General features: G+C 42.8%; 1 protein-coding gene across 3 annotated transcripts in view; it reads right to left on the bottom strand.

Annotated features, from left to right (window-relative positions):
• The window catches only part of atr (ATR serine/threonine kinase), a 128,360-nt gene that overhangs the window by 76,159 nt on the left and 24,396 nt on the right, over nucleotides 1-27,805 (bottom strand). For all 3 annotated transcript variants that reach the window (XR_007193741.1, XM_048246206.1, XM_048246214.1), the window contains exons 18-26: nucleotides 27,223-27,353; nucleotides 26,907-27,050; nucleotides 24,716-24,809; nucleotides 23,694-23,819; nucleotides 23,374-23,580; nucleotides 12,763-12,876; nucleotides 12,513-12,628; nucleotides 12,282-12,402; nucleotides 11,990-12,127 (exon numbers count right to left, since the gene is read on the bottom strand). Coding sequence is in view for 2 of the 3 variants with exons in the window: in XM_048246206.1 (XP_048102163.1) it covers nucleotides 11,990-12,127; nucleotides 12,282-12,402; nucleotides 12,513-12,628; nucleotides 12,763-12,876; nucleotides 23,374-23,580; nucleotides 23,694-23,819; nucleotides 24,716-24,809; nucleotides 26,907-27,050; nucleotides 27,223-27,353 (1,191 nt within the window). In the remaining variant the exon portion in view is untranslated. The remainder of the gene's footprint in view (nucleotides 1-11,989; nucleotides 12,128-12,281; nucleotides 12,403-12,512; nucleotides 12,629-12,762; nucleotides 12,877-23,373; nucleotides 23,581-23,693; nucleotides 23,820-24,715; nucleotides 24,810-26,906; nucleotides 27,051-27,222; nucleotides 27,354-27,805) is intronic.

Raw genomic sequence — 27,805 nt, 5'->3', positions numbered from 1 at the left:
AATGAGTGTACAGTCACTAAATGTACACATAACCAAATTTTTTAGACCCCCATGGATGAAATTCTACGAGAAACTTGGCATACCCCAGACCCGCAGAGAATGCCAGGTCAATCATACACATAAAATTTGGTGCAGTTCTGAACATCTTAACTGAAGATAGGGCGATTAAAGCAGAATAATATTGCATTTTCATTTTTTTTTACCGGGGGTGCAAATCACAAATGAGTGATTATGAGCCAGGTTGATGTGGGCCCTTGAGACCAACATACCATAAAAGAGAACTGTGTCTGCCCACAGAGAACTGTGTCTGCCCTACCCTCCTTTCGGGGGTCCAGTCCAGCGGGGGCTGCAGATCAAAGCGAAAAATGACGGTTCCATGCTATCCATGTGGGGTACATGCCCACCAAGTTTTGTGTACCCGGTCTTTCAGTGTCCCGAATCCTTGTTGGTGTACGTCACTAAATGTACACATAAGTTATTTTATTGTAGGGCCCCCATTGACCCGAAAGTACACAAAACTTGGCATGCATTCGGAGGGTGTCATAATGATCCTACACTTTTAATTCCGTGCAGTTTTGACCTTGTCAGCCAGAGATATTGTGATGGAAACACCTAATTTTTGCTTTTAATTTTTAACTAGGTGGCTATACATGAAATAAGTGGTAATGGGATGGGTTGACATGCCCCCATAAGACCAACATACAAAAACAAGGTGGACCTCCTAGGCCCCACGGTTCTCGAGATATTCACAGAAAACTGTCTCCGCCACCTACAGGCCAGTTGGTGTATAGTAACATAAATTAATTTATTGTGTGGCCCCATGAGCAGAATTCCACAAAACTTGGCGTGCATACAGATGGTGTCATAATGATCCTACACTTCCAATTTCGTGCAGTTTTGACTATGTTAGGTCACAGATACCTTCAATTACACCACCTCATTTTTACTTTTTTTGTGTTTAACTAGGTGGCGCTATACATGAAATGAGTGGTTATGGAATGGGTTGACATGGCCCCTTGAGATCAACATACAAAAAAAAAAAAATAGTCCTCCTAAACCCTACGGTTTTTGAGATATTCACAGAAAACTGTGTCTGGGGGGCTACAGATCAAAACGAAAAACGATGGTTCCATGCTATCCATGTGGGGTTACATGTCCACCAAGTTTCGTGTACCCCGGTCTTTCAGTGTCCCGGGAATCATTGACGGAAATTTGGGCATGCGAAAAAGAAAAAAAAAAAAAAAAAATCTGACTAAACCTATATGACCGCCGCTTCGCTGCGCGGCGGTCATAATAAAACTGATCCTTCGGATTACAATGGTATTAATATCCCATTGATGGTATGTATTATACTCAAGAAATAAGGTTTTGTGTGTAAGGAGGTCATGGAATGTTCACATTGGCACAAAATGGGCACAAAAGGGTTAAGCGTTTTTTACAGGCAAGTGATGTCATTCGCCAGCAAAAAAACGCTTAAAAAACACAAGAAACAATGGTGCACAAATGTTTATTTTGCCTCCACAATCATGCCAAACGAAGCACAAACGATTCCCACCATTTTCGAGTCATTTGGATGTTGATGGGGTTGCTGTGATCCCAGGTCACTAAACAATTTAATGTTAAATATCCTTAAGACAAAATACTTTTATTCATATTTTCACCATATGACGTGCCAACTTTTATTACCACCTTTGCCTTTTCTCTTTGACTGGTTTGTTTACAGTCGTGTGTCTGACGTTGACATGTTGTCAATTTGGTGGGTTTTCCTACCTAAAAGCACTGGTTTTCTTATGGCTTCACGTACCTTAATATACTACTGCCGCAGATATTTTTTTATTAGCTTCAGAATTCAGATAGCATTGCTCTGCTGTCTTTTCTATCCTCCCTCATCCTCTCAAAAAATGTTGTAGATGTCAGTATTTTAATGCAAGCATTTTTTTCTAATTGACTTTTAGACCAAATTGTCACACCAATTAAATAGGCTATGTTATCTCCTACTCTTCCCGTATGCCTCTGCGGCTCATTTTAGGCCATTTATTACCTGTTATTTGGTAGCTAGCGGCCTCAACTTCTATAACTGGTCCGAAAGTCTGAACCATCAAAAAGTGTTTTTTCATACTGCAAATGAACCGAGCCCTCTCCTTTACTCCCTCTTCACCGATGACTGCAAACCAGCACATGGCTCTAACACCATTGTCAAGTTTGCAAATCGAGAGCATCCTCGTCAACTGTGTCACAGTATGGTATGGCATGGCAACTGCTCTGCTTCCAACCGGAAAGCACTGGAGAGGGTGGTGAAAACGCATTGCTGGTTTCTCACCGCTTCTCTAGCTCTGCAACCTGGTGACAACCAACAAACTATGCCCCCTGCCCGATGCCTCCTTGCCTGTGCCTGTTGAGGTGTCCACGACCATGGCAAACTTGACAGGGACAACAAGGAGGTGGACATTGTGCGGACTTTTGCCAATCAACAGCCCCCTCTCCCCCGGACAATTGCCTGTTACGGTGGCAACATTCTGCAGACATTCTTGCCCCTCAAGAGACCCCCCTCCCCTCACAGACAATTGCACTACTGTATCCCACCCATAGTGTTCTATTTATTTATAAATGTACATACTGTACACTTATACATAGCCATATTCTACTGCTCTTCATTCTATTCATCCTGCACATACACTTATTCTTACTACTCTTATATTGTTACTGTTTCTGCACTACAATGGTACTGTTACCACACTGCACATAGCTGTACATATCTGTCTATATGGTTCATACTAAATATCCATATTTATTCTGTTTATATGTTAATACACTGCATATATCTACAGTCCCTGACAGAAGTCTTTCACCCCTTTAGAAACGATGGTTTTTAAGCAAAATACTTTTGGAGTCTTTTTGAGAAAACAAACAAACTAGGACCATTTCAATAGCTCACCACAACTGAAACAACAATTGGTTTCTCCAAATTCAACACAAAATATCACCAAAATGCTGCAGGAAGCGAACACTGTCAAACTGACACGGTCAAAAGTCTTGGCACCCTTCACAAAAGTGTATTTTGCACTGATAAAAGCATACCTTTTGTAAAAATCCAGTGCTAAGGTTATGGGTAGTCAGATATCAGCTGTGGTAGCATTCCTGAGAAATATCAGTCCATTTCTAATGGACAATAGACTCAAGTTTACCCACTTTACATTTCTATTGGTTTCTATGGGCAGTATGATGTTTTCACCAAGGATTTCCAAATATTTGAATGACTCTACCTACCCCTTATCAGTGCCAGCGGAAGCAAAATAGGCCTAGAGCAGGGATGTCAAAGTCAAATACATTAGAGGGCCAAAAAAACAAATTTGCTACAAGCCGAGGGCCGGATTGGTTCAATGTTTATTAAAACATATTAAAATGACTGCACGTAACCTATTGAACCAAGACGTGTAATGTATTTTATTTAATGATTAAATGAATAATGACTGTGACTGAAGTGCGGGCAAAGTTTGCACAGAAATGTACGATTTTTCCCATCCTCACGACCTTGTCATAAAACTTGTTTAAATGATCATATGATGCCTCCTTGCTGCTTTGTCGTCTACATCAGCCTTTCTCAAACTTCTTTGACCTGAGGCCCAGTCAAGGCATACTTTGGGGTCATAGGGCCCACCTACATGAACCCATGAACCCCACCTACATGAACCCATGAACCCCTCCTCCCACCCAAAGCTTAGCTTTGCTACCAACGTGCACACGCATGCATTGAATAAACGCTCATACCACGACTTAATTCTACGCCTCTATGTTTGATGACACCAAACAAGTATTTCCTACTAATTGCAGAAATGTTTGTTTTCTTTTTCTGTCCGCGGCTCCTTGATCAATTGCGCAGCAAATTATCAGACGATGACCCGGGAATAATTTCACTCTGCAGACCATTGTCCACATTGCGGACCGCGGCCCATAGTTTGACAAATGGTGACCTGCATGCTGCCATATTAAGGCCTTTTTACGGTGTTTTTTAGCCGGGTTTTCACGTGGAAGGCTCTGTAGAAATCTGACACCCTATTCAACGAAGTTTAACTGAAAGAGCGTGCCGTTCACAGACACCAGAATGAACGAGTTCACAGTAACGTTCATCAGGCAGTAGTAATACAGTAATATGTAATATGTCAAAATATGAACGAGTTCATGAACTTTCGTTCAATGAACGCGTTCAGGCACAACACTGGGGAGGGGGGTAGCTGAAAGTTGACATCTGCCCTGACTGAATACTGATGAATAATGAAGCCGAGGCCCCACTTGCGGCGCCGCAGTGAGTTCGTGGGCTACCGTTGCATTGTGGGAAATGGAGTATTGGTGCGTGCAAAACAGCAGCCAGCGGCTGCGGCCTGCGGGCCGGTTCTAATACTAATCAAATATCATCCCGGGGGCTGTAGATAATTCATTCGCGGGTCGGGCCTTGACTTTGACATGTCTGGCCTAGAGTATCACCTGGCCATGGTTATGCTTCACTTTAAACATGGTGCACCTTTCAGGGTATTCTTCATTCTTTCTCATCCAAACATACTGTTGTTCTATAAGCATGAACAAAACAGAATACTGAACCAAAACCATACAGTGGGTCCCATTTTTAAGAGGCTACTTCTTTCGTGCTTTCCGTGATTCACGCAGTTACGTGAAATGTATTACAACTTTTCACCATGGAGTTATTACCTTACAGTAAAATACATTATGACTAGCCTACTACATGTCTCCCCTGCACACAGGAGTGGAGGGGTCGCTCATAAGTATAAGTATACTCTTTTGATCCCATGAGGGAAATTTGATCTCTGAATTTATCTCAATCCGTGAATTAGTGAAACACACTCAGCACACAGTGAACACACAGACGTGAAGCACACACTAATCCTGGCGCAGTGAGCTGCCTGCAACAACAGCGGCGCTCGGGAGGCAGTGAGGGGTTAAGGTGCCTTGCTCAAGGGCACTTCAGCCGTGCCTACTGGTCAGGGTTCGTTAACCAGTAGGCCACGGCTGCCCCAATATATGCCTCATAGCCTCCTACTCCCCTTAATTATTGCAAATATACTGTTTCCAAACAGTTTTTGTGAGAGCTACTTTGTTAATGTTTGGGAAACTGCAAGTAAGGGGCTGCGACCGCACAGCCTAAGCTGATAAAGTGCTGCGAAGGCGCCGCAAATGAACTTCAGAAACAATTAATTTAAGCTCAAGATATTCAGACCTGCCCACCCTCCCAAAGCTCCCGATTAGCCACTACGGGCCTGTATCTACTAACAAAATTAATGTTGCAAAATGCTTGCACACAATTGCAGTTCTATCTACCATTTTCTTTCCGCGGTCATCATAGGCAAAATCAAATTCAAAATGTTCCCACACACCAGACTTATGCGATGCTGGTGCATCCTCCAACTCCGGGCTGCCTTCATTATCTCTCCCACTTGCCATTTCTACACGTGACCCGCAACACTCCACACCTCCGCTTTCACACAAAAGGGAAAAAAAACTGTCTGAGGTCACGCATGGGCATGAGGCTACATTAAGCAGGCCATGAACCGTCAAAACCGTACAATGTACACGACATGCCCCGAACCAAGACAAGCGTTCCACCCCTAGTGAGTGTGCAGGGTTTATGTGTTTATGTGTGTGTGTGTGTGTGTGTGTGTGTGTGTGTGTGCGTGCGTGCGTGCGTGTGATTGTCTGCGCGTGTAGGTGTGTGCGTGCGTGTGTGTGTGTTTGCACGCGTGGTTGTAGAAATGTAGTACCGGCAACCATTTGCTCAACTCATCTACAGACCAATTGGTTTACAGTCACTAAACAGTATGGCCCCCCATGAACGGAATTCCACGAAACATGGCTTCACTAGCACGGTGGTCATAATTAGTTGCATTATCTGAATAGGATTAAACAGGTAGGAATATCTTGAAATAAGCCAAATAATCTCATACGGTTCACGGTTTCTCAAACTTTTTCAGACCAAGGACCACTTAACCAGTAAAAAAAACATCACGGACCACCTAGCTAAGACACAATAGGCTTACTCACTGAACCACCTTGCTAATTGTCTTTGCACCTTACTTATTGTGTCAGAGGATTTATATGATTTAAATTGGCATAGCTTACATAGGCAGTGTTGCAGAACTGTTTGGATTTACATACAAGTTGGTTCAATATTGCAAACAACTCATCTATATTATGTTTTACCACGTCTGCCCGCGGACCACTTGGGATAGCTTGCGGACCACACTTTGAGAAACACTGCTGTAAACCAATCCTAAAATTTAATCTGAATTTAAGACTGAATTTTTATTTTTTGCAATGAAGAGGATAGTACAGAGAATGTCATAGCAAGATACATATGCATCTACAGTATTTAGGCATTTTCACTACTCTTGCTTGAAACATCAAAAATCCTCATACAGTGGGTCCCAGTTAAGTTTGGACGGGTTCCTTCATAAATCACGCACCCCTTTTTCTCAGCAGAAATGGCACAAACTGCAGTTGACACAAACAACCACAAGGTGTCACTTGGGAGTTCTGCCACTACTATTTTTGATGCGACTTGACTTAACTGCTTACATGACGCAGTGAGCCATTACCAAACATATATGATAATACAATAGTGTGAGTTTATATATCTTATACCCTATTTGTCACGGTTACTTATAGATGTGATAGTGTAACGATAAGCGCATGAGACTTTAAGCGGGGGCACGGGAACTTAAATTGATCACGGTAGTTTAAGCTTACACTTAAACAGACAAAACATTCTAATATGAAAATGTAGATGCAATTGTTGTAAAATGATGCAGCTCCTTTAAGAAAGCCCCAAGCGCAGGGATGGAAAGAGAGAAAGCGAGAGGGGATGTGCGTTAGAACTTAGATGCTCATTCATTGCAACCGCAGCATGCCTGCTTGCCGACGTTCAAACGAAAAAGATATCAAAGCACCTTTTGCGTTTGAATGTAGCACTATTTTTTTTAAAAAACAGCTGGACAAATGATTTAGCTAATTGATTATAGCCTGCACACCAGCAATTATTGAACATTTACCTGTACAAGACAGTAGCCCAGCCTAACAAGCATGTTGCATGTTGTAGGCCTACTGTAGAAATTTCACTTAAATTGCAACTGCAACATGCCTGCTTGCCGACATTCAAACGACAACGAAAAAGATATCAAAGCAACAAGAGGGTTGAGTCTGAATGACACGGAGTTCAGACTCATATTGCTCCTCATAACCATCTATAAAAAGTGTTTTTTCTTTTCTTTTTGAGCACGTCCAATCCCAGGACATAACGACTGGACCTTATAATAGGCTCAAATATAATTCCAAAGGGGGCAGATAGGGGCCTACTGCACTTAAAACTTAAAAAGATTTAATGAAGCTTCCCGAAATTTGAAATTGCGATCAGTGACTGGCATCGGGTGAAGCTTTTCGAAGTTGAACAGGCTATTAAAAACTATTTGCGCACCTCAATGTCACAAGAGAGACTGGGCTCTCCCTTCTATAAATTGAAAAAGACGTTATGCTACCTGCAAAATGGCCTATGATTTCCTTGCTGAGTTTGCGGCAAAGCAAAACAATGTTTTTTCAGAGTAAGGATATGGCGAGTCAGTGTCATTTATTTGTCCAATGTTAGCCTACAGACCCTTTTCTATAGTGCACATCTTATCAACAGTTTGAATGTCGTGTGTGTTTCTGCTCATTGACAAATACCGTTCAGCACAATGATTCATGCCCAATTAATTTCTTCTTAATTTTCTTTATTCTTTAGTAAAAGGTGCAGAACATTATTAAACTTTGACTAACGTTTCGATGTGTCGATGTTTTTGACTAACTAACATCGAAACGTTAATCAAAGTTTAATAATGTTCTGCACCTTTTAATAAAGAATAAAGAAAATTAAGAAGACATCTGAGCTGCACCGGCGTCTCTCCTTCTCTCTAACACTTTTTGGCTTTGGCTAAATATTTCTAAAATCATTTGAGTTTCACTAGTCACATGTTTTAACAAGGAACACTTGTTATTGAACTAATAACAGACGTGTGTCGAAAATTGACTTTATTTTCCATACATGCAGAGTCTAACCAAGGTCAATCTTGCCCTCAAACCTGAAAACACATGAGGTAAAAGTGCAAAACATCACAAAACTAACTAAACTAACACGCGCATATTTTTGTATTGCAATCATTGTAGCCTACAGTTGTAACAGCGCGTAACAGTCGTTTTACTCCCCGTATGCGCTCATTATAAAGAATGTTTAAGGTGTCCCAAAAACAGCTATCAACTGATCACTAAACGTCTTATAAACAAGTAGAGGAGCCAGGAGCAACACCTTGCAAAAAATTAGAACAATAGGCCTAGGCATTTATATGGCTCTGCTCCTGCCTAGATTCGAACTCAGAACTGCCTGAAAGTTGCAGAACTGTTCTGGAAATACGCGCATTAACCCACTCGACCGTCAGACAACGCTATCTGCTTCGAGTAGGCCTATTGGGTAGGACTGTAGCCTACACTGGTTGCTGTGGCACAGTCTTGAGTGACCGAATTCGTTTTCCTTTGTCATATGAATGCTGTCATGTTGTTAACATTACTGTTAAGGAGATGCTGTAGGCAAAGGCTATATTTAATATCGTATTAAAACAAATCAGAACTATTCACGAGGTTTCTGGGCAGCATATTTATGTTTTGTTAGCAAGCGAACTCATGACTGCCGACAAAGTAGCCTACTGCCAGCTGACGAAGCTCTCATTTTAAAACATTACTGAGAGACAGGCACTGTATAATCAAGACATCTTGCCACTGAATCCAAAACTATGTTTAACATTATGTACAAAGCTTATAGGCTACAGTGGACTAGCATGTTGCAGGGGCTGCTAAAAACACAGAGAAACGACTGAAAACTTCGCCAATCACAGCCCTTGCTGTCGAATGCTCCGCCGGTTCGACCGTGGAACGCCACAGCGGACTATGCTGCCCCCAAGCGGCTGCAGTTGTACTTACATTTCACCCAGCTGCGTGAATCACCTTGATGGTGAATGAAGTGTCAATTCTTAACTGGGACCCACTGTAATACCATGCTAAAATTGTCAGCAGATGATATGCACCAAATTTTCATAAGACTCAAATTTATGATTTGGTCGTACTTCCGCTTTTCCACTTTTTTAGAATAAATGATCAGTTAAGCAAAGATTAAAATGAAGAAATAATGATCAAACACTGGTTTGAAAGTTTTTGCTTGTTTGCTCAATTATTACTGTTCATCAAGTTAGACCAGGGGTTTTCAACTGGTTCTGTGCCAGGGACCACCATCCTGAGGGGGGGGGCACGGACGTCACGTTCTGGCTGGTAACCATGGTAACCCAGCACGCGCGGCCATATTGGCGATACTCAGTGAATGAAGTACAATGGAGTATAATGCACTTTGGATATCTTGCGTGATTGTAGCCGTGTCTAAACAATAGAAAAGCTCATCAAAATGCGTCTAAGATGCAAAGGCATATAGGGCAGGACTTGGACCACAAGAAAAGACGCCGATATTTCAGAAATTACGGTTTATTGGCAGCCGCGAGATCCATATGAGTTGGGTGAGGGAGACGGCACCAAGTTCAACCACAAGCCCCCTTCCTCTGATAACTTCTGGCATTATTCTCCTTTCTCCCTGTTTTTTTTTAATAACTTTTGAAGTCGATACCTACACCAGATGTTTTTCTCAGTCTGACCTATTGGTACAACCTAAAACACGGCAATAATTAACCATTTTCCTTGACGATGTTAGGGATTTACTTCAGTGCCTAATGCTTTCTAATGAGGCGAGTATCTCCAAAATGGCAACGTCCAGATCTGTTGATACGCCGTGCAAACCCCTAATTGGCTACTCAAGAAACTGTCTCCATATGACGCGAGTTTCTGCGGTTTCATGGCCTCAACATTGAACATACGAAACAGTGGTACCTCCTCTCCAGTTTTGTCAATCGTTACTGTAAATCCATATTTAACATTTAATCATCACTGTATTTTCTCTCATTTGCAATATGTTTCCTCCGAAGTTGTAACTTTGTCTGAAGAGCATGCAGCAGAATCCTGTCCATCTGTTACTTTCCTTAGGCTACTAAATAGCGATCCATGCTGATACTGACTAGCTAACTTCACCTTAGTTATAAACGTTAGTTAACAGCTCCACTCCTCTCCAAATTTCACAAAACTATTAAGCTTATTTTTAACGAAACCTAACGTGAACTCCGTCCGAGATGCTGGTGTATTTCGCGCAGAGACTGTAGCCTACCTTATGAATGTGCGTGTGACGTCGTTGGGGACGCAAAACACACCTTTAGCAAAGCACAGGATAGACCTGTAGGCCTACAAGCTAGCATATCCTGTGTCAGTTTGAATCTCATCTCCTCTATAGTATTTTAGATATTTTATAAGTTCAGTATTCACACCAATGCGCAAAAATTCTGGAAATGGTTTGGAAAAATTAATGATGGGGAAAAAAAAATTAATTGTTAAATTACGCAGGCTGGAATGAGTCACGGACCACTTGCAATGACGCCGCGGACCACCAGGGGGCCGTGGACCACCGGTTGAAAACCCCGGAGTTAGACTGTTCATTAAGCCAAACTGTTGTGAGATGCTGCTTTTTGTCAACCTAAATGTGCATTATACTTCCATTTTAGATTGTTGTGAAATTAATCCCAGAAGTTTGCTGATAAAAATGTAAATGTTGGCTGGAAAAAATGTCTTGCAAAAATCCTGAATCGCATATTTTCTGTTGACTTCAAATACGCAAACTGTCTGCAAGTTACTGAACTGAACTTCCTTCAGAGCAGGGCTCCGAACCGGTTCAAGGAACGAAAACGAAAACCGAAAACGAACAGAATTTTACGGAATTTTACAAGGAGCGGAAACGGAAACGGTCTTCAACTGTTCCGGAACAGAAACGTTATTCTGAAATCCACAAAACCGTTAATAACGTTTTTTTTCGTTCTCTATATATTTTATAAAATTTCACAAAAAGCATATCCTATGTCAGGAGACTATTTCCGTTGTGCGAAAAACAAGCCCGCATCTACACTGTTATTGTGAGCTAACAAGCCACTATGTAGCCAACTACTGTAGGCTTAACAGCCTAATAATTTGATTTCTGCAGTTTGAAAAAAAAAAAAACTAATAAATGGACCTTTGGTACAAATGTGTATATTTTGTCTTGCTGTTTTAATGTAACTTATCCGTCTGCCACTTCGATCTTAGGCCAGCTCAGTGGCGTAGGCTACTGAAACTGATTTGAAATTGTTTGTAGCCTACGCATTAATAGCCTATTTTGCCTGTCCACGCCTTGTCGCTTTAAAGTCGGGATTTGAAATGTTTGCACAATTATAGCCTATTCTATGTAGAAGAGTTAAACGGGAAATTTGAGATAGGCCTTGTCAGCAACAGACAGGTTCGTTTATAAACAGGGTTGGAATTATAGCGCAAGCCTTTGAAGATCTCCATATGGATAAAACTTAGGCTACAACCAGGTAAGGAGTTTAGCACGTATCCAGAAATATTTTTGGCATATAGGCATAGGTTAGGCCTACAGTAAGTCTGTAGGCTATGGGATGGATAGCCCATCTGAATGTTTTTGGATGCCGCCTGTGATTTATTATTTTGGGCATAGCTACGGTATAGGCTAAATCAAGGGGAAATAATGAGTACGTCTATTCTAAGGTAAAGTCCACAAAAATAGACTTGATAGGCCCGCCAAACACTGCCGGAACTTTAAGAACGAACAATATTTTGCGTTCTGAACCGGTTCAGGACCGATATGTTGGTGGCAGAACGCATGCAAGAACGAAAACGTTAAACATAGGCCTACCTGAACCGTTCAGAACGGAACATTTGAAAAATAATTTCGTTTTCAAGCCCTGCTTCAGAGACACTGCAGAAGATGTGACAGTGACAGTGTTACATCAAGACAAAAATGTGTACAAATGCATACCTCCTGCTTCTCATCATTTGTACTACCCAGCAGCACATACACCAGGATGTGGGGAAGGAGGTAGATGGTCACCTTGTAATCATGCTTTATGATGAATCTGCAGCAGTTAAACACTTTACTTGCCAATTCATGCCTCACCTGAAAAATAATACATGTCATGACAGCACATTAATAGACCACTCCCTGAAACTGGACTCAAAATTAAAACAAATCAAATCAAAAATTAAATTAAATTAAAAATTAAAACAAATCAAAACCATGCCAAAAATAATGCACTGGAAGCAGTACTCACTTTACTGATAAGATACCCAGCCCATGTTGCAGACCAGTCAGAAAAGTTGCTCCCACAACTGCTGAGGTATATGGGCTTCTTCAGTTTTGACCAGTTAACCACCTTCTGAGAACTTTTATACCTTTAATGCACACATCAAATTAAAATGATAAAACACAGCATCTATTCTGATAGACAAATAAGATGTCACAAGGACTCATAGGCTTATAGATCAGTTGGAGATTTGTAAACCTGCTATTAAGATGTGGTTCGAGTATTTCCTGAACCTGCTCTGGAAATCGTCTCCACAATCTTCGACCTGAGGTGTCACTACGGCCTTCCCGACATTCAAATATAGCCAGAAGCTCCTAAAGTGAAGAGTCACAAGAGTATCATCCACTCAAGAACTGATCCAGAACACTCTAAACATTTGAGCTATAATTGCATCATTTTGAGGCCAACAAAGTCTGCTACATGAAGAGGGTGGAATATCAGTACATACCTGCATGGCATAAGCTGCAGCATCCTGAGCCTGGACATCATCTGCATAGGCTAAGAAAGTTCTGGTCAATTCAATGAGGAGCTCGTAAGCAAAGTTTGGATCATCCACTCCAATCTAATGAATGAGATTGAAATTGCAATACTGAAGTAGGTAAGGAACAATGGCTGCCTAAATGTCCTGATACGGAATTAACCCTTTGCAGTCCGACATCATGGGAAGCAACCATCGTGATGCCACGCCCCAACATAGGCTAAAACATTAAAAAAACATCTTTCCCTGGAAATGAAAATTGAGCCTAGAACTGATGCATAGGGTACTTTAGAGGCTGTCAGCCAAACAGTGTAAAAATAAAAGACTTTATAAAATATAAAAAATAAGACTTCTCTATGTAAGACTATCTTGTTCAAATAATTCCTGATGGCAACGTGTGTTATTGTCTTTTAGTCTCGCAGTATAGCCTACAGTGTACATTGAACGTTAATATGTAGCCTAATGTTTTAGCAGAAAATAGTCCTAATGAATTATTATTGTTACGACTAGGACATTCTAGCTCTGATATTTTTGCGAGGCTACAGCACTAAAACGCCAAATGCGTTCTTCTCCATCGAGTTAAAATAAACAATTTCTTTCGCGATCGTTATAAGATCAGATATACGTCTTTCACTAAGGCTTAAGGCAGTGGTTCTTAAACTTTTAAGCCTTTGCCATTGCTCTGGGGCGACCCCAGAGCAATGGCAAAGTCATTTGTTTTATTTACTCCATATGAACAAGAACCGAGAAAACCAAACAATCACGATTAAACAAGTGTAGGCTGCCGCCATATCAGATCAGAGCGCTTATGTATGTAGGCGTCTTGCTAACACAAGCACGCATTAACATACCAGCATTAGGCCTACAACGTTACATTAATTATATTTATGGCGATAACAATAACAGTATTTTTTTATTTCCCTTTTCTGGTTTACTATCTTTAACAATTTCAATGGGAAGGGTGGGCATGCTTCCGTGAACATAGCAAGTTAATTCTAGGAGGAAATGCTGCATACGGCGACATAGAGATTTTCCTCCACGGTGCTGAGCAGACATCTGTATTTTGAGATGTCGTTTCATTTTGACAGGTTTTAAGCTCTCATTCGCCAGAACATCGCCGCAAATCACACATTGTGGGTGGTCGAGGTTATCTTTAACTTGGCAAGTGAATGCATATTTCAAAATTTCTTTCTGATAAAGCCGACGCGCCGTTTGTTCTTTTTTATTCTCACCGGCCTGTAGACTTAGCCTGGCCTTGGCCTGTCTACGTACTTCCGGTCGATTTCTTTTCCCTACAGTACTCCGTCTGGAATAGGTTGATTCACGCTTGTTTACTTCGGCATTTGGGCAGCCGACCAACCAGCGAACAGAGGGCGTCCCTGAGAGCCGTTACGCACCCAGGCATGGTGTTTCAATTACTATGTCCCCCCCTGAAGCACACGCTTGGAATACATCAACGTAGGGAGAGAAAAGGACTTATACTTATGAAATCTTTGAGCAAATGTAAATAATAGTTTAGCCTATTAACAGGGAGTGTCATGAACGGTCACAGTGGAGTAGGATGTTATATCGTCAGCTAAACTTTAGTCATAGATTTTGTCACTTGAAATAGGCTACTTAAACGCAATTCGAGTCAAACTGTAGTTTAGTAGGCTACATGGCTACAACACTAGAAGGCTCGATAAATTTGAAACTTTGATCAAAGCATCATCAGTGTCTCTACATATGAACTTCGAGATTAAGAACATTGTTCGTGTACACATAGTTTACTAAAAATAAATATTTTGGACAACTCACTCCTTGCAAGATGGCAGCGAGCAGAAAAAAACGAGTTGTTCAAAACCTCTTTTAGTAAACTCTGTGTACACCAACAATGTTCTCAATGCTCGAAATTCATGTGTAGAGACACTGATGATACTGATCAAAGTTTCATGTTGTGTCGAGCCTTCATAGTATTTGAAAAATAGCGATTTTGACGCGATTGTATCAAAAAAGTAGTAGCCCTATAGGAATCCCATTCAAAAGGTCTTTCACCCGAAAACGACAATGCATACAAGCTTAAAAGTGGCGCTTTGGACGTACTTATGCATTTATATGAAAGTTTGACTTGGGTACAGTCACAAAACACTATATGATGCATTTTGGCGAGAGTTACGCAGATGAAACGTGTGATTGTTTGCTGATAAGATGCACCCGTTCTTGTTATGGGCGTGCTGCAGAGAAACTTCTCTGTATGACGAAACGCCGGTTGTTAGTGATTGGTTCAAAGCGGTTCTAAGGAACTCCAATAGAGCATCACAGTCCCGCCCCTCCTCCGAGAGAGCTTAGTTTCCGGAAGTAAATTCCACATTCATTTCTCCCATTGACGTTTTGGAAAAATCCGTATCTAAAGAGTTTTAGAGCATGTCTTAGGCTAATTAGCTACGGCGTAACTCATAAGCATACAAACATATCATTTCGAGTGAAAAAACGCGAAGAGAAAGTCCAAAAAAAGTCAAAGGTACAAGACTGTACATATTTTCATTTCCGAGCGAAGGAATCATCCCATAAACCACCGCGCCTCACTGAAAAATATATAAGCAGCACGAAACAGCGCGAAATCATTTCCAACCTGCGACAGCACGCGAACCCTTTCCTCCAAACAATGATTTTTGTATAGCTAATAGCAGTTATTTCAGGAGTAATCGTGTAAATAATAGTGTTTTGGTATTGAATGTTATATTTACCATCGCGTATTTTATATCGTGTGTGTGTGAAAGCGGTTAATGTTAGCAACATTGTACAGTGCTTCGTATCTGACTGCCATCCTGATGCATGGACCAGTGCATGGTCTGCTCTTGGACCACCATATTCAGTTTATTAACTTGCTGTGAATTATTACACAAAATGTTCATTAAATGTACGAAGAAGTATTTCTAGGTTAATGATTGATGATATGGCTCAAGACAGTATGAAGGCTACAGTAGCCTAGCTAATGTTAACTAGCATTACCAACCCCTGCAAAACTCACCACACAACTTCCGTAGGTTTGATAGGTCTTGTCCCTCATGCTGCCCCCGACACACAAACAGTCAATAATGTGACCCGATTTAAAGTGGTTTTCACCCCTTTGGACACTCTTGATTTCGTCATTGAAACAGTGAAATATTCACGGGGGCATGGACGGTTTGCTAAAGCCCATGATGTCGACATTCCTCGAGTGGAATGGGCTCGTAAACCGACTGGGGTTGTAACCCCTTAGTCGTTATAGGCCAGGGCAATAGCCGCACAATCCATTGTGATAGACGCTGCTTAGTGAGTGGTCTACCCAGATGTGACTTTGCACAAGACACAAACAGCTGTTCCGTTTTCCTTAACCCCGCTGTTTTGTCCACGACGCATCGCAACGCCCTGACCGACAGAGCGCATTCAGCCGCCCTGCTCCGGGAGGCGAAGGCGGTGGGTTAAACGCAAAAATAGTTCAATCGGCCGACCACCTACAGTGACGGGTTGAAAACCTTCGAATGAACGCTGGGTTGGGTTTTTATAACCCTCGAGTCACCCGGAAAAATTGCATACAGGCTGTATTCACAGATAGGGCATGAAAATCGCTTACGCGTTTAGCCGTAGCCAAAGCCACCAACAAAGCAGTCTTGAGTGAGAGCACTTTAAGATCCAACTGTTGTAATGGCTCGAAGGGAGGGCGAGACAGAACATCCAAAACCATCGGCAGATCCCATGAAGGGCCAGTGGTTTAGAAACCAGGCGGAGGCGCCGAGTCCCTTTCATAAATTGGACGATGAGAGGGTGCTGCTCCCGCTGTTTGTCCCCAAAGCCTACATGGCAGGCCGAGATGGCAGCCAGGTAAACTTTGACAGTGGAGAAGGACTTGTTTTTATCCAGTAAGTCTTGCAGAAACGTAAGGATAACGTCCACAGAGCACTGGAAGGCTATCGTCCCTGTTTTAATACACCAGTCATTAAATACACGCCATTTCCTATCAAACAACGTCCTAGTTGATGACGCCCTAGCGCTCTGAATGGTCGCTATGACATTGCAGGGCAGTCCTGCAGCTGTCAGATTCAGCCTTTCACGGGCCAGACCCAAAGGGCCAGGCGGCCTGGATGAGGGTGAAATATTTCCCGCTCGCTGGGGACAGCAGGTCCCTGCGGGGGGGCAGCGGCCACGGTGGGGAGTGGAGTAACGGGATTATTTCTGCTAGCCAGGGTTTCCCTGGCCAGCGCGGGGCTACGAGAATGAGTGAGAGGCTCTGTTCCCGCACCCTGGCGGCGCTGGAGTGATCAGTTCCAACGGAGGGGAAGGCATAGAGCAGGGCGTGTGGCCACTGGTGTGCCAAAGCATCTATCCCTAACGGGTTTTCTGATCGCCAAAGGGGGAGAAAACACCGACATTGTGCATTTTCCTCTGAGGCTAATAAGTCCACTTTCGCGTCAACTAGTTCGCAACCAGATTTGAGCCACCACATCGCTGTGGAGTTTCCAGTCTCCAGAAGGGGGTTGCCCCCTGGATAATAAATCTGCACCCAAATTCAATACACCGGGACGTGTGGCTTTCAACGACAGGAGCCGTGTGCTGCTCCATAAGATCAGTCTGTGTACCAACGTGTCCATATGACGAGACCTCAGTCCCCCCTGCTTGTTGACATAAGCCACCACAGTGGTGTTGTCTGTTCTGACCAAGACATGATGCCCTCTCAGGATGGGCAGAAAATGTCTGAGTGCGAGCCAAACCGCCATCAGTTCTAGAAGGTTTATGTGCAAAGATTGCATGTGTGAGTCCCACACCCCGTTTATCGACCTGCCCTCGAGAGTAGCTCCCCAGCCGCTCTGCGAGGCATCCGTCTCCACTACTTTCCTGTGTAGGACAGCACCCATCGTAGTTCCCTCTGTGAGCGCAGCAGGCTGCTGAGATTGCGACAGGGCGATGGCAGTGATGCGAGGGATTCAATCCCAGCGACGCCACCCATCGCTGAACAGCCCTCAAGTATAAACGGCCGAGGGGACCGACCACCAAGGCTGACGCCATGAGGCCCAGGAGTCTGAGGCAGACCCTGAATTTCACAGTAGCCCCCCTGCGGAAAAGCACGCTCTGAATGAGACGGAGTTTAGAGACAGCCCTATGAAGGTGGTGATCTGACACGGGCGCAGCACGCTTTTCTCCCAGTTTATTCTGAAGCCTAGTAACAACAGGTGCTCTGTTAGGAGAGCCGTGTGCTGCTGCGCTTCCTGGTATGAGTCTTGTGACCACCAGCCAGTCGCCGATAAAAGTAGCCAGATCGTAACCCTTTTTCCGCTTCGGTGACCTTGACGAAGACTCTGGGGCTGAGCGCAAGGCCAAATGGGAGGGCAAGCCACTCGTAGGCCACACCTCGAAAGGCAAACCTGAGGAACTTTCTGTGGGGCGGATAGATCGGGGCGCAGTAACGCGATCGGTCAGATCCACTGAGGTGAACCAATGCCCCGCCTCAAGCGCGCGAATACGCCGTTGGTTAGCATTCTGAACCTGTACTTTTTTAGGTATCTGTTCAGTGCACGCAGGTCCAATATCGGGCGCAAGCTCCCCCCTTTCTTTGGGACCAGAAAATACCTTGAGTAAAAGCCGTGACGGCTTTGCTCGATGGGGACTACCCTGATCGCTTGTTTGTTTAACAGGGAAATTATTTCCCCCTGTAGAACACGGGCAGATTCCCCTGTGGCGTGGGATTGTACAATCCCATTGAACGGGGGTGGGGGTGTAGCAAACTGTAGGCGGTAGCCTTTAAGCTATAATCTTTATTATCCAGTCTGAATTCAATGCATCCGCCAGTACTGGATGCCGGTCAGTCAGTGAAATTACGCCATCTAGTGGCGCATAACTGGCGCGACCGAGCTGGCGTGGGCTGCAACGCTAGCGTGCTTATGTTGCCCATCGCCCCCGGTGGAGCTCTGCGCCTGGTTGCGTTATTAGGGAGTGATTGCACGCCATTGCCATTGAACATGGCTTGTGACTTTTTGTGAGAGCTTTTTTGTTCATTTGACAATTTTTTGCATTCTTTTGACGGATACGCCCTCGGTCCTCGGCCTGGCTGCGCACCGAAACATTTATTTTTGAAGGGGGGCACTGGTGTGTGCTTGTGAGACTCTGTTGGGGCTCGAACTGGCACTCCAGGTCTCTTCTCCGCTTCAGTGGGCTGTGAACTGCGAGGCGCCTCTGTGGCCTCTGCACCCTCTTGGGGGGCAGTGAACATGCCTCTTTGAACAGGCCCAGGAACGGGGCCGGTGTGAGTCGAGGAGGGGGGAGCGTCTGGCTGGACCCGCCCCCCCTCGCCTGCAAGGCGCGTACTAGGCCCGCTTCTTCTTCCTCACTCCCTGCGCGGGTGGGGGGTTTTTCATCCCACACAGCTGGCTGGTTGGGGGCGGACGAGAAGTCTTCCTCCAGCTCGGCTTGGTAGGCCATGAGCAAAGATGAGGCGTTGAGAGCTCTCACCGCCGACGCCACTGCTTTGTAGCTTTTTTCAACAGTGGCGCTCGGGGAGCAGTGAGGGGTTAGGTGCCTTGCTCAAGGGCACTTCAGCCGTGCCTACTAGTCGGGGTTCGAACCGGCAACCCTCCGGTTACAAGTCCGAAGTGCTAACCAGTAGGCCACGGCTGCCCCCAAATATAGTGTGCTTAAGGATGATCAAGCATGAGGCGCTTGCAGTGACAGGGCAGGCACTGAGCCTGTAATTCTGTATGCATGGTAAGGTGCTCTACGGGAGTGAGGATCATGGTGATAGTGCAAATAAGTAAGTTCAACAGTGCAACAGTGCAAGAATAAAGTCTAGAGACCAGCATGAAATAAATATGGACATATAAGAACTAAAAAACTATATCAGTGCAAGAATAGGTTGAAGTAATAGGGTTACAGCCATTGGTCAAGTATTAAGTATTAAGTATAAAGTATTTAGTATTAAGTACGGCCACAATCCAGACTGTGGTGCTAATATAGGATGTAAACAGTGTAGCAGTAAAACAGTAGGCTAGTGGACAGTCCGTACACAAACATGGAGAAGGTGGAGAGGCAGACAGACTATGCAGAGAAGTCTCTCTGTCCTCTACCCTTAAGTGAATCATTGAACAGTTCAATGGCCCTGGAGACAAATGACTTCCTCAGTCTGTCAGTTGTGTATGACAGTGAGCGAAGTCTCCAGCTGATCAAACTCTTCTGCTTTGTAATAGTGCTGTGGAGTGGATGACATTCAATGTCCAAGATGTTGATCAGTTTGTTCAGGGTCCTTTTGTATGATATTGAAGTGATTCACTCCAGTTAGGCTCCCACGACAGATCCAGCTTTCCTTACCAGCCTGTCTAGTCGCCCAGCATCCTTCTTCTTTGTGCTTCCTCCACAGCAAACCACAGCATAGAAGAGGACGCTGGCAACGCTGACTGGTACATCCTGAGGAGATCACTGCAGACATTGAAGGACCGCAGCCTCCTCAGGAAGTACAGCCTGCTCTACCATTTCTTGTAGAGTGCTTCAGTATTGGCTGACCAGTTCAGTTTATCGTCCAGGTGTAAGCCCAGATACTTGTAGGTGCTTACCACCTCCACATTGACCCTATCAATGGAGACTGGTAGCAGAGCGGGCTTAGACCTGCAGAAATCCACCACCACCTCCTTGGTCTTCGAAGTGTTGAGTTGAAGGTGATTGAGTTTGCACCATTGCACAAAGTCCTCCACCAGGCTCCTGTACTCCTCCTCTTGCTCGTCCTTGATACACCCCACAATTGCAGTATCATCTGAGAACTTCTGCATGTGGCATGACTCAGAATTGTAGCAGAAGTCAGATGTGTACAGCGTGAACAGGACTGGAGAGAGCACAGTTCCCTATGGAGCTCCGGTGCTGCTGATCACAGTGTCAGAGAGACAATTCTTCAGTCTGACGAACTGTGGCCGCTCGGTCAGGTGACCTGTAATCCAGGATACCAGGTGAGCGTCCACACCCATTTGCAAGAGCTCGTCTCCCAGTCTGAGGGGTTGGATGGTGTTAAAAGCACTTGAGAAATCAAAGAACATGATTCTCACAGCACTTTTCCCCTTGTCTAGGTGAGAATGTGTCCAGTGTAGGAGATAAGTGCATTGCACCGTCGCACTTGTCAGTCAAGTTTGGCAGTGACATCGGCGGCAGTGTTTGATTGATTAGTTCCCTTTAACTTTATTGGGTCCCTGGAGATGACCGGTGAAACTTGGACTGTTTGAATATATTTTCATGATTTGATGTAGCTTACCTAATATTTGAGGCATATTGAAACAATAATAGGCTATTTTTTAATAGGTCTACTTGAAATACATGTATTTTTATTCGTATACACTTCATCTTATTCTATAAACCGTACCAGATGTATGTGGCTTGAATGAATGCAATGTCTATTTGTTTGTTACAAATAAAACTCCATCAGTTCAAAACTAGCCTACTGTAGCTTATTTTAAAATGAAAACGTGAATAAATCATCATGAATTTGTAATGATTTGGCTATGACTTGACTTGCTTGACCCAAGCTATGACTTGACTTGCTTGATTCTTAAAAAGGTGCCATGTGTAAAAATTGAGGTAAAAATATCCAAAAAATTAGCTACACGCATCAAAAGAATGAGAAGAAATAAGGGTGATGGTGTCATTAAAAAAATGACAAGGTATAGTGCTGCAGAGATATCAACCTGAATTAGCATGCTAAATTACTTGCCACAGCCCGACAGGTGTCATAATACCAGTTTCGGCCATGGGAGGCGGTATCAGCGGGCAACATAACCCAGCCAAACTGCAATACACGTGTCTCGGTTGTTACTCTAGGGTAGACCAACTCACTTTCTGGAGGTATACTGCCCCATCTTTTATGGAATGTGGAGTATGAATTGATTTTTTGGCGGACATTACACATGGCACCTTTAAAGGTTAAGGCGAGACACTACAGGTGAATAGGGTAAATAATTTAATAATTTTAAAATAATAGACATCACCATGAAACTTACACAGTTGATTACTTACACAAGTATGAACAAAAAATGTATTACAAGTTTTTGAAATTTCGAATGTTTAATTATGCAAATTAGGCATTCTCATTAAATATGTGCAAATTTGCATATATTTTCAGTAGATAGATCTGAACATATGATAAAGCCAGGTACAAAATTATTTTTTCATTTTGTTTGCATACAAGATGAAAATAAAATTAGAGGGATTTTTAACGATATCTGCTTTCATTACCTAGGAAATCTGAATATACTGTCCATAGCCTTAAAAAAATGATTTGTGCCATATATTTTTGATTAAAATGTCACATAAATCAGGCCAGGAATGATTTAACAAATCCCTCTGTAAATATCTTCAGAATACTGCTAAGTGTATATCTGGAAAGTTTCATGTACATAGGTGCTACATAGGCTGAGATGTTTCTACTGGAAAATGAGAAAAACTCAATTTGAGAAAACAGCCTTGGAACACAGCCAAGACATTCCGTTCTCAGCCTAGACTCGCCTTTGAACTTTCGCGATTGGTTGCGGTTACAAAGGAAGTGTCCATATTTGGATAGCACAACATCATGCAGGACAAACAGAGCTTTCCAACGGTACTACATGTCATGTTTTGTATCACGGTCGCGGTAGAGCATGAAACGTTAGAAGACTAACTTTTGGTGAATTTAGGAGAAATATACAGGCGCGAGTAGACAAAATGTAATGAAATAAACACCTAAATGTGTAAATCGGGCTTTGTTGTTGTAGTAATGTGAAAGACTACATGCTAAGGTAGCAAATTAGCCCAAAATCTCGAAATTGACCAGTGCATGAAAAAACGATGTTTTCACCTGCCGTGTCTCGCCTTAAGACTTGAGACTTGCTTGTGACTTGCACATGTGTAACTTACTCCCACCTCTGGGCTCTGCTCCACCTGCCCAAATGGACGAGCCGCAAATGACCCCAGGTCATAGCACTGCCCCCCATAGGGAGGCTCTTATTTGCTTAGTTAAACCCAGGTGGTGACCTTGTTTTTTTATTATTTTTAGTTACCATTCAAAAGAGCATTGATATGGAACAGCTTTTTACAGCTTTTTTTACGGGGGGTGCGGTGGTGCAGCTGACCACAGCACCTGTGCCACATTGGGACCCAGGTTCGAGTCCGGTCCCGATCCCACCGTCTCTCTCTCCCCCTCACTTTCTGTCAATCTCTAACCATCCTATCACACAAAGGCAAAAATGCCCAAACAAATGAAGAGCTTGATTCCAAAATGCTATATTCTCCATTTTAACACATTTAATAAATAATTTTTAAAAATGTTGTTAATGTAGTGAAACTGTAATTGGGTTATTGTTACTACATTTACCTTTACTCAATCAAAACAACTGCAATTTTATATATATATTACCTGAAATACACAATTAAATAACATGACTTATTAATGTTTTCAAAAATGGATATAGCGTTTTGGAACCAACTCTTCAAATATACCTTAAAAAAAACAATTATATTTGATTCAAAGGGAAACATATAAAAAGTACATTTTGGCAACTGTTTTTCTCTCTCCCTGTATGAACAGAGAACCCTTTAAAGCAAAGAGAGCACCCTCACCACAAACGTGGAACCCTTCCCCTGGATGTCTGTAGTTGACAGCTCCAGCCGACCAGGATCAATAGCTCCTAGCTCTCCAAGACACTCTCCACAAAGCTGGCGGGTTTCTGGGTTGGTATCCTGGCACCCTCTTAGCAACACTGTCACCAACTGGGAGATGACTGGCTCCACCATCTCACTGTCTAACACATACTTCAGCAGACATTTCTACAACAGAATAAGAATTAAGAATAATTACCCTATGTCAAGAATGATACATATGGTCTTGCGATGATAGTTAAAAAGACATTCGAATGATGTTGCAGATTTTTAGGGCTTACTTGGTTCTTGAAGAGCATGTCTTTAAGGTTGGTAAGGGCATGGGTACGCACAGCCACATTTTCATGCTGTATAGCCCGCATGGATAATAGGAGAGAAGCCTGCAGGTCAGTGCTCTTAGAGGATTGCTGTGGAGGTAGCACTACTGTCAGGATCAGTACTATAGTTATGGTTACTTAGCAGATGATTTTGCCCAAAGTGACTTACAGAATACAAACTAGGGCTGTCAAAAGATCTTTTTTTTTTTTTATTGCGATTAATCGCATAATTTCTATAGTTAATTGCATATTTTATCACATGATTAAAATTCTATTATTTGACATTTCTAAACATTCCAGAAGTCCATATTAACAATTTAAAGCATTTTTTACCAGTGTATCTTGATTGGGAATCAAATGAAAGCAAAGAAAGTTACTTTATGAACTTAACTTTAAGACATATTTGATTATTTTCAAATAACATTTAAAAAGATGTGCAGCAGGCATGAGGCAACACATTGTATTCTTCAGACTACTATACAGCTGATATAAACTGAAATAAATGCTAAAGCAAAAGTGCATGCACAAAATGTACACACATAAATGGCATAACAAACAAATAATACTCCATATAGCCTATTCATTATCTTTAGAGTTCAGTTGAAAATAAGGAACTTAAGAAAATGTAGCATGGGCCTACAGCTCATTTAATGAAGTGCTATAAGAAATAGCCTAGTCGATTAACTATGTTCAGTTCAGTGTTACAGTGTAGGAGTGTAAACAATGTTTAGCTTGTATAGATTATAGCTTAAACTTGAAGTGCTTAGGTGATGTTTTAATTCCATGTCGACTGAGCCAACACTGGCGCCGAGATGAGTACACCGTCACTGTACACTGTCAGCAGTTTTGAACAAATTTGCGCAGCATGGTCACGATGCTAAGCGGATTTAATAGGAATTCAGTCGTCTCCTATGCAATGCTTCTATGTGTCAACAACAATAACATTGAAATGGACTATATTTAACAAGTCAACCAAAATCACCAACCTCTCTACAATCCCGGAGGACGTCTTGAACATCTTTTAGCTCTGTGTGATCAGGTAAAAAGTAGACTTCATGGAGAAAGTCTTGGACCTCCTCCCTTAAAAAAAAAAAAAACAACAGATTGAGTTCAATGATATCAAAATTGAAAAATGGTCTTATTCTTCCAACTGTGTGGTCACACTATCACATTTTCAGCGTCCTGCCACAATGACAGTCAATAGGTTACTTGATGCTTTGGCCACTGAACTGCACACGTGCTTCACAACACCGCCTCTCTCCAGCTGCGAGATCATAACAATCTTGTGCACCAGTGCAACCACATGTATTGGGCATGATGTATTCATGTCGGCTTTTGCCGGTGGAAGGGGTGGGATATGTGTAGACAACTACCATATTGGCGTTACAAACTAACCCCATACATTTTTATGGAAAAGTATGGAAAGTCTCTGGTTAAAACGGCACCATTCAAACTCTGTCTCAACTCCCTGGTTTCTCGTTAGATTAGATTAGATTCAACTTCATTGCCATTGTGCAGGGTACAAATACAAAGACAACAAAATGCAGTTTGCGTCTAACCAGAAGTGCAAAATAGCAGACAAGTGCAATGTGATATACAAAGTATAGACAGGTGGTACATAGACAGGACAAATAGTGCAGTGTAGACAGTAGTATACAGTCGGTTTGCAGTAATATAAAATAGATATAAATATGTGCAGTTGGCAGCAGTGACAATTGGTTGGTTGTCACCGGGATGACAGCCACAGGGAAAAAGCTTCCTCTGAACCTGCTGGTTCTTTTTTTTTTTTTGTAACTGTGGTGGTATGGCGCTGTATGTGTAACTGTTGTTTTTTAATTGCCTATGTATGAGCTGTGTATGTGTGATGCAGTGATCGTGAAGCCCAAATTTCCCCTTGGGGACAATAAAGTATAAAGTAAGTATGTAAGTATGTAGGTTCGGGGGCGGAGAGACCTGTAACGCCTCCCAGAGGGGAGTGGGATGAACAGTCTGTGGTTGGGGTGAGGTTTGATGATGCTGTGCGCCTTAAGCAAGCATCGCTTGCCCTGATGGCCTCAATGGAGAGGGGTGAGGAACCGTTGATGTGTTGGACAGTTTTCACCTGAAAGGGGTCCAGTGAGGGTGGTAAGCAGGTCTTGAGATGGGCCAGGACCAGCCGCTAATGACAAATTAATCCAAACCTCAGCCAACTGCACTGCACAAGCCCTGAGTAGGCGTCCGGGGATACCATCAAGACCAGCAGCCTTACATTCCCCTCTGCTCAGTGCAGCGCACACATCGGTGGTGGACAGTGTGAGGGGCTGGTGATCTGCAGAGACCACAGCCTTGATGGCCACCTCCTTGTTGTCCCTATCAAAGCCGCCATAGAAGTGGTTCAGCTCATTGGGCAAGGAGGTGTCTGTGACAGGTGGGTCACAGTGGCCTGTGAACTTTCAATTTTTAAAGGGACATTGTGGAAAACACAAGGGGCAAGGAAGGCCATGGCCATCGTGGCCGCTGTGAAATTCCAGCCATGTTCCTAACATTTCATGCCTCAACAATCTTTGCAAATTTGAAATTTGCTCTGCAGGTCTGTCTGCCAAGAGGCTATTGAACCCCATTTCCAATGTCCCTAAAACTCAGGCACACAAATATAATTGCTAATCAGGCATGGACATGTATTTCTTTAGAATTGAGTAAACAACTGCCTTTAAAAACCTTAGTTTACGAGATTGCTACACTTCTGAAACAATTTGATGAGTTGAATACCAATTTAAGTTTAATTTCAGTGCTAGTTACACCCCTGCTTGAAGTTGTAAGACCATCTTTAAATCTTCAATCTTTTCCAGACCCACTCTCAATTACAATTCTGCTAACCTGGCTATTAACAATCATTTACAGCTTCTTATACATCACATGCGATAGCGGTGGTCATAATAAGGTCAAATGCACTTGTCATTCTTCAACATGAGAAAGCCATGCAAGAACACAATAAGTAAGGAGAAAGTACAGTGGGTTGCAGAAGTATTCAACCCCCTCGAAATGCATAACCATTTTCACATACCCCAAATACTCCTAAATTAAATACATTGCCATGTCTACCATTACCATGTCTAATCAAATAGAAAATATGGTTTTATTGCATGCTGGAACAATCAAATACAGGAGGAAGCAGGGTTTAAGTGTTAGTGTGTTTACCTCTTCTCCAGGATAAGATATCGAATAATGGTGGCAGTTTCTCTGGGCTGAATGGATATGAGAGGCAGGAGAGCCACAATTACATGGCTGAGGAGTGGCCCGAGATAGGGTGGATCCAGGCACCGTACAAAGCAATCCCAGGTTCTGTTCAAATGCACATAGCACTTTCTCTTTGTAATCAAGTCTATACAGTTCAATGACTTTTTATATCTATTCCAAAAATAGAAAAAAAATGAGCAATATTACAAAAAATGACATTTGTTTTTCTTTCATAAACCACCAGAGTAATCTGATGACAATTTTCTGAGCACCATACTGGCAACAGAGCTCTGGGTAATCCTCCTTGTACTTCAGGCCTGTCCGGAGTGTTGTCATCATCTTCACCCTCACAGAGCTAATATGTTTGGGTCCCATCAGCTTCATAAATGCAATCAGACTGTTTAAGGCCTGAAAATTGTAAACATAAGAACATACTGGAAATTCACCAAATGAAACCAAGATATGTAAGTATTTCCAAGAATACTCTGACACTGAGTATAGAAAGGTACACAGTAGTAATGTGCGGGCCGACCCGTAACGCGTGGTTCAGGCGGGTGCGGCTAGGATAGATAATCGCTAGATAGCAACGAGAGTTATATGCATGAAAATATCTGCATGTGCAGTGGCTAAAGTGAGATTTCAACTGTCTCTTCCTTGCTCTGTCTCAAATGCACACATGCACACCAGAGCTGCTTGGATAGGCTACAAAGCTTATCCACACAACAAATCAAACTGTTGTCGTGATTGACTGATTGACCCATGAATAAAAAAAGTGTTTTTTGTTTGTCCTTCTTTACGCTTCTCTCAGCCTCTCAAAGGAACTCTGGATCTCATTCATAGTGACCACTGGGTCCTTGGTT

This window comes from Alosa alosa, chromosome 1 (assembly GCF_017589495.1).
Source record: "Alosa alosa isolate M-15738 ecotype Scorff River chromosome 1, AALO_Geno_1.1, whole genome shotgun sequence".
NCBI lineage: Eukaryota > Metazoa > Chordata > Actinopteri > Clupeiformes > Clupeidae > Alosa > Alosa alosa.
This window is presented reverse-complemented; position numbering and strand designations above follow the sequence as displayed.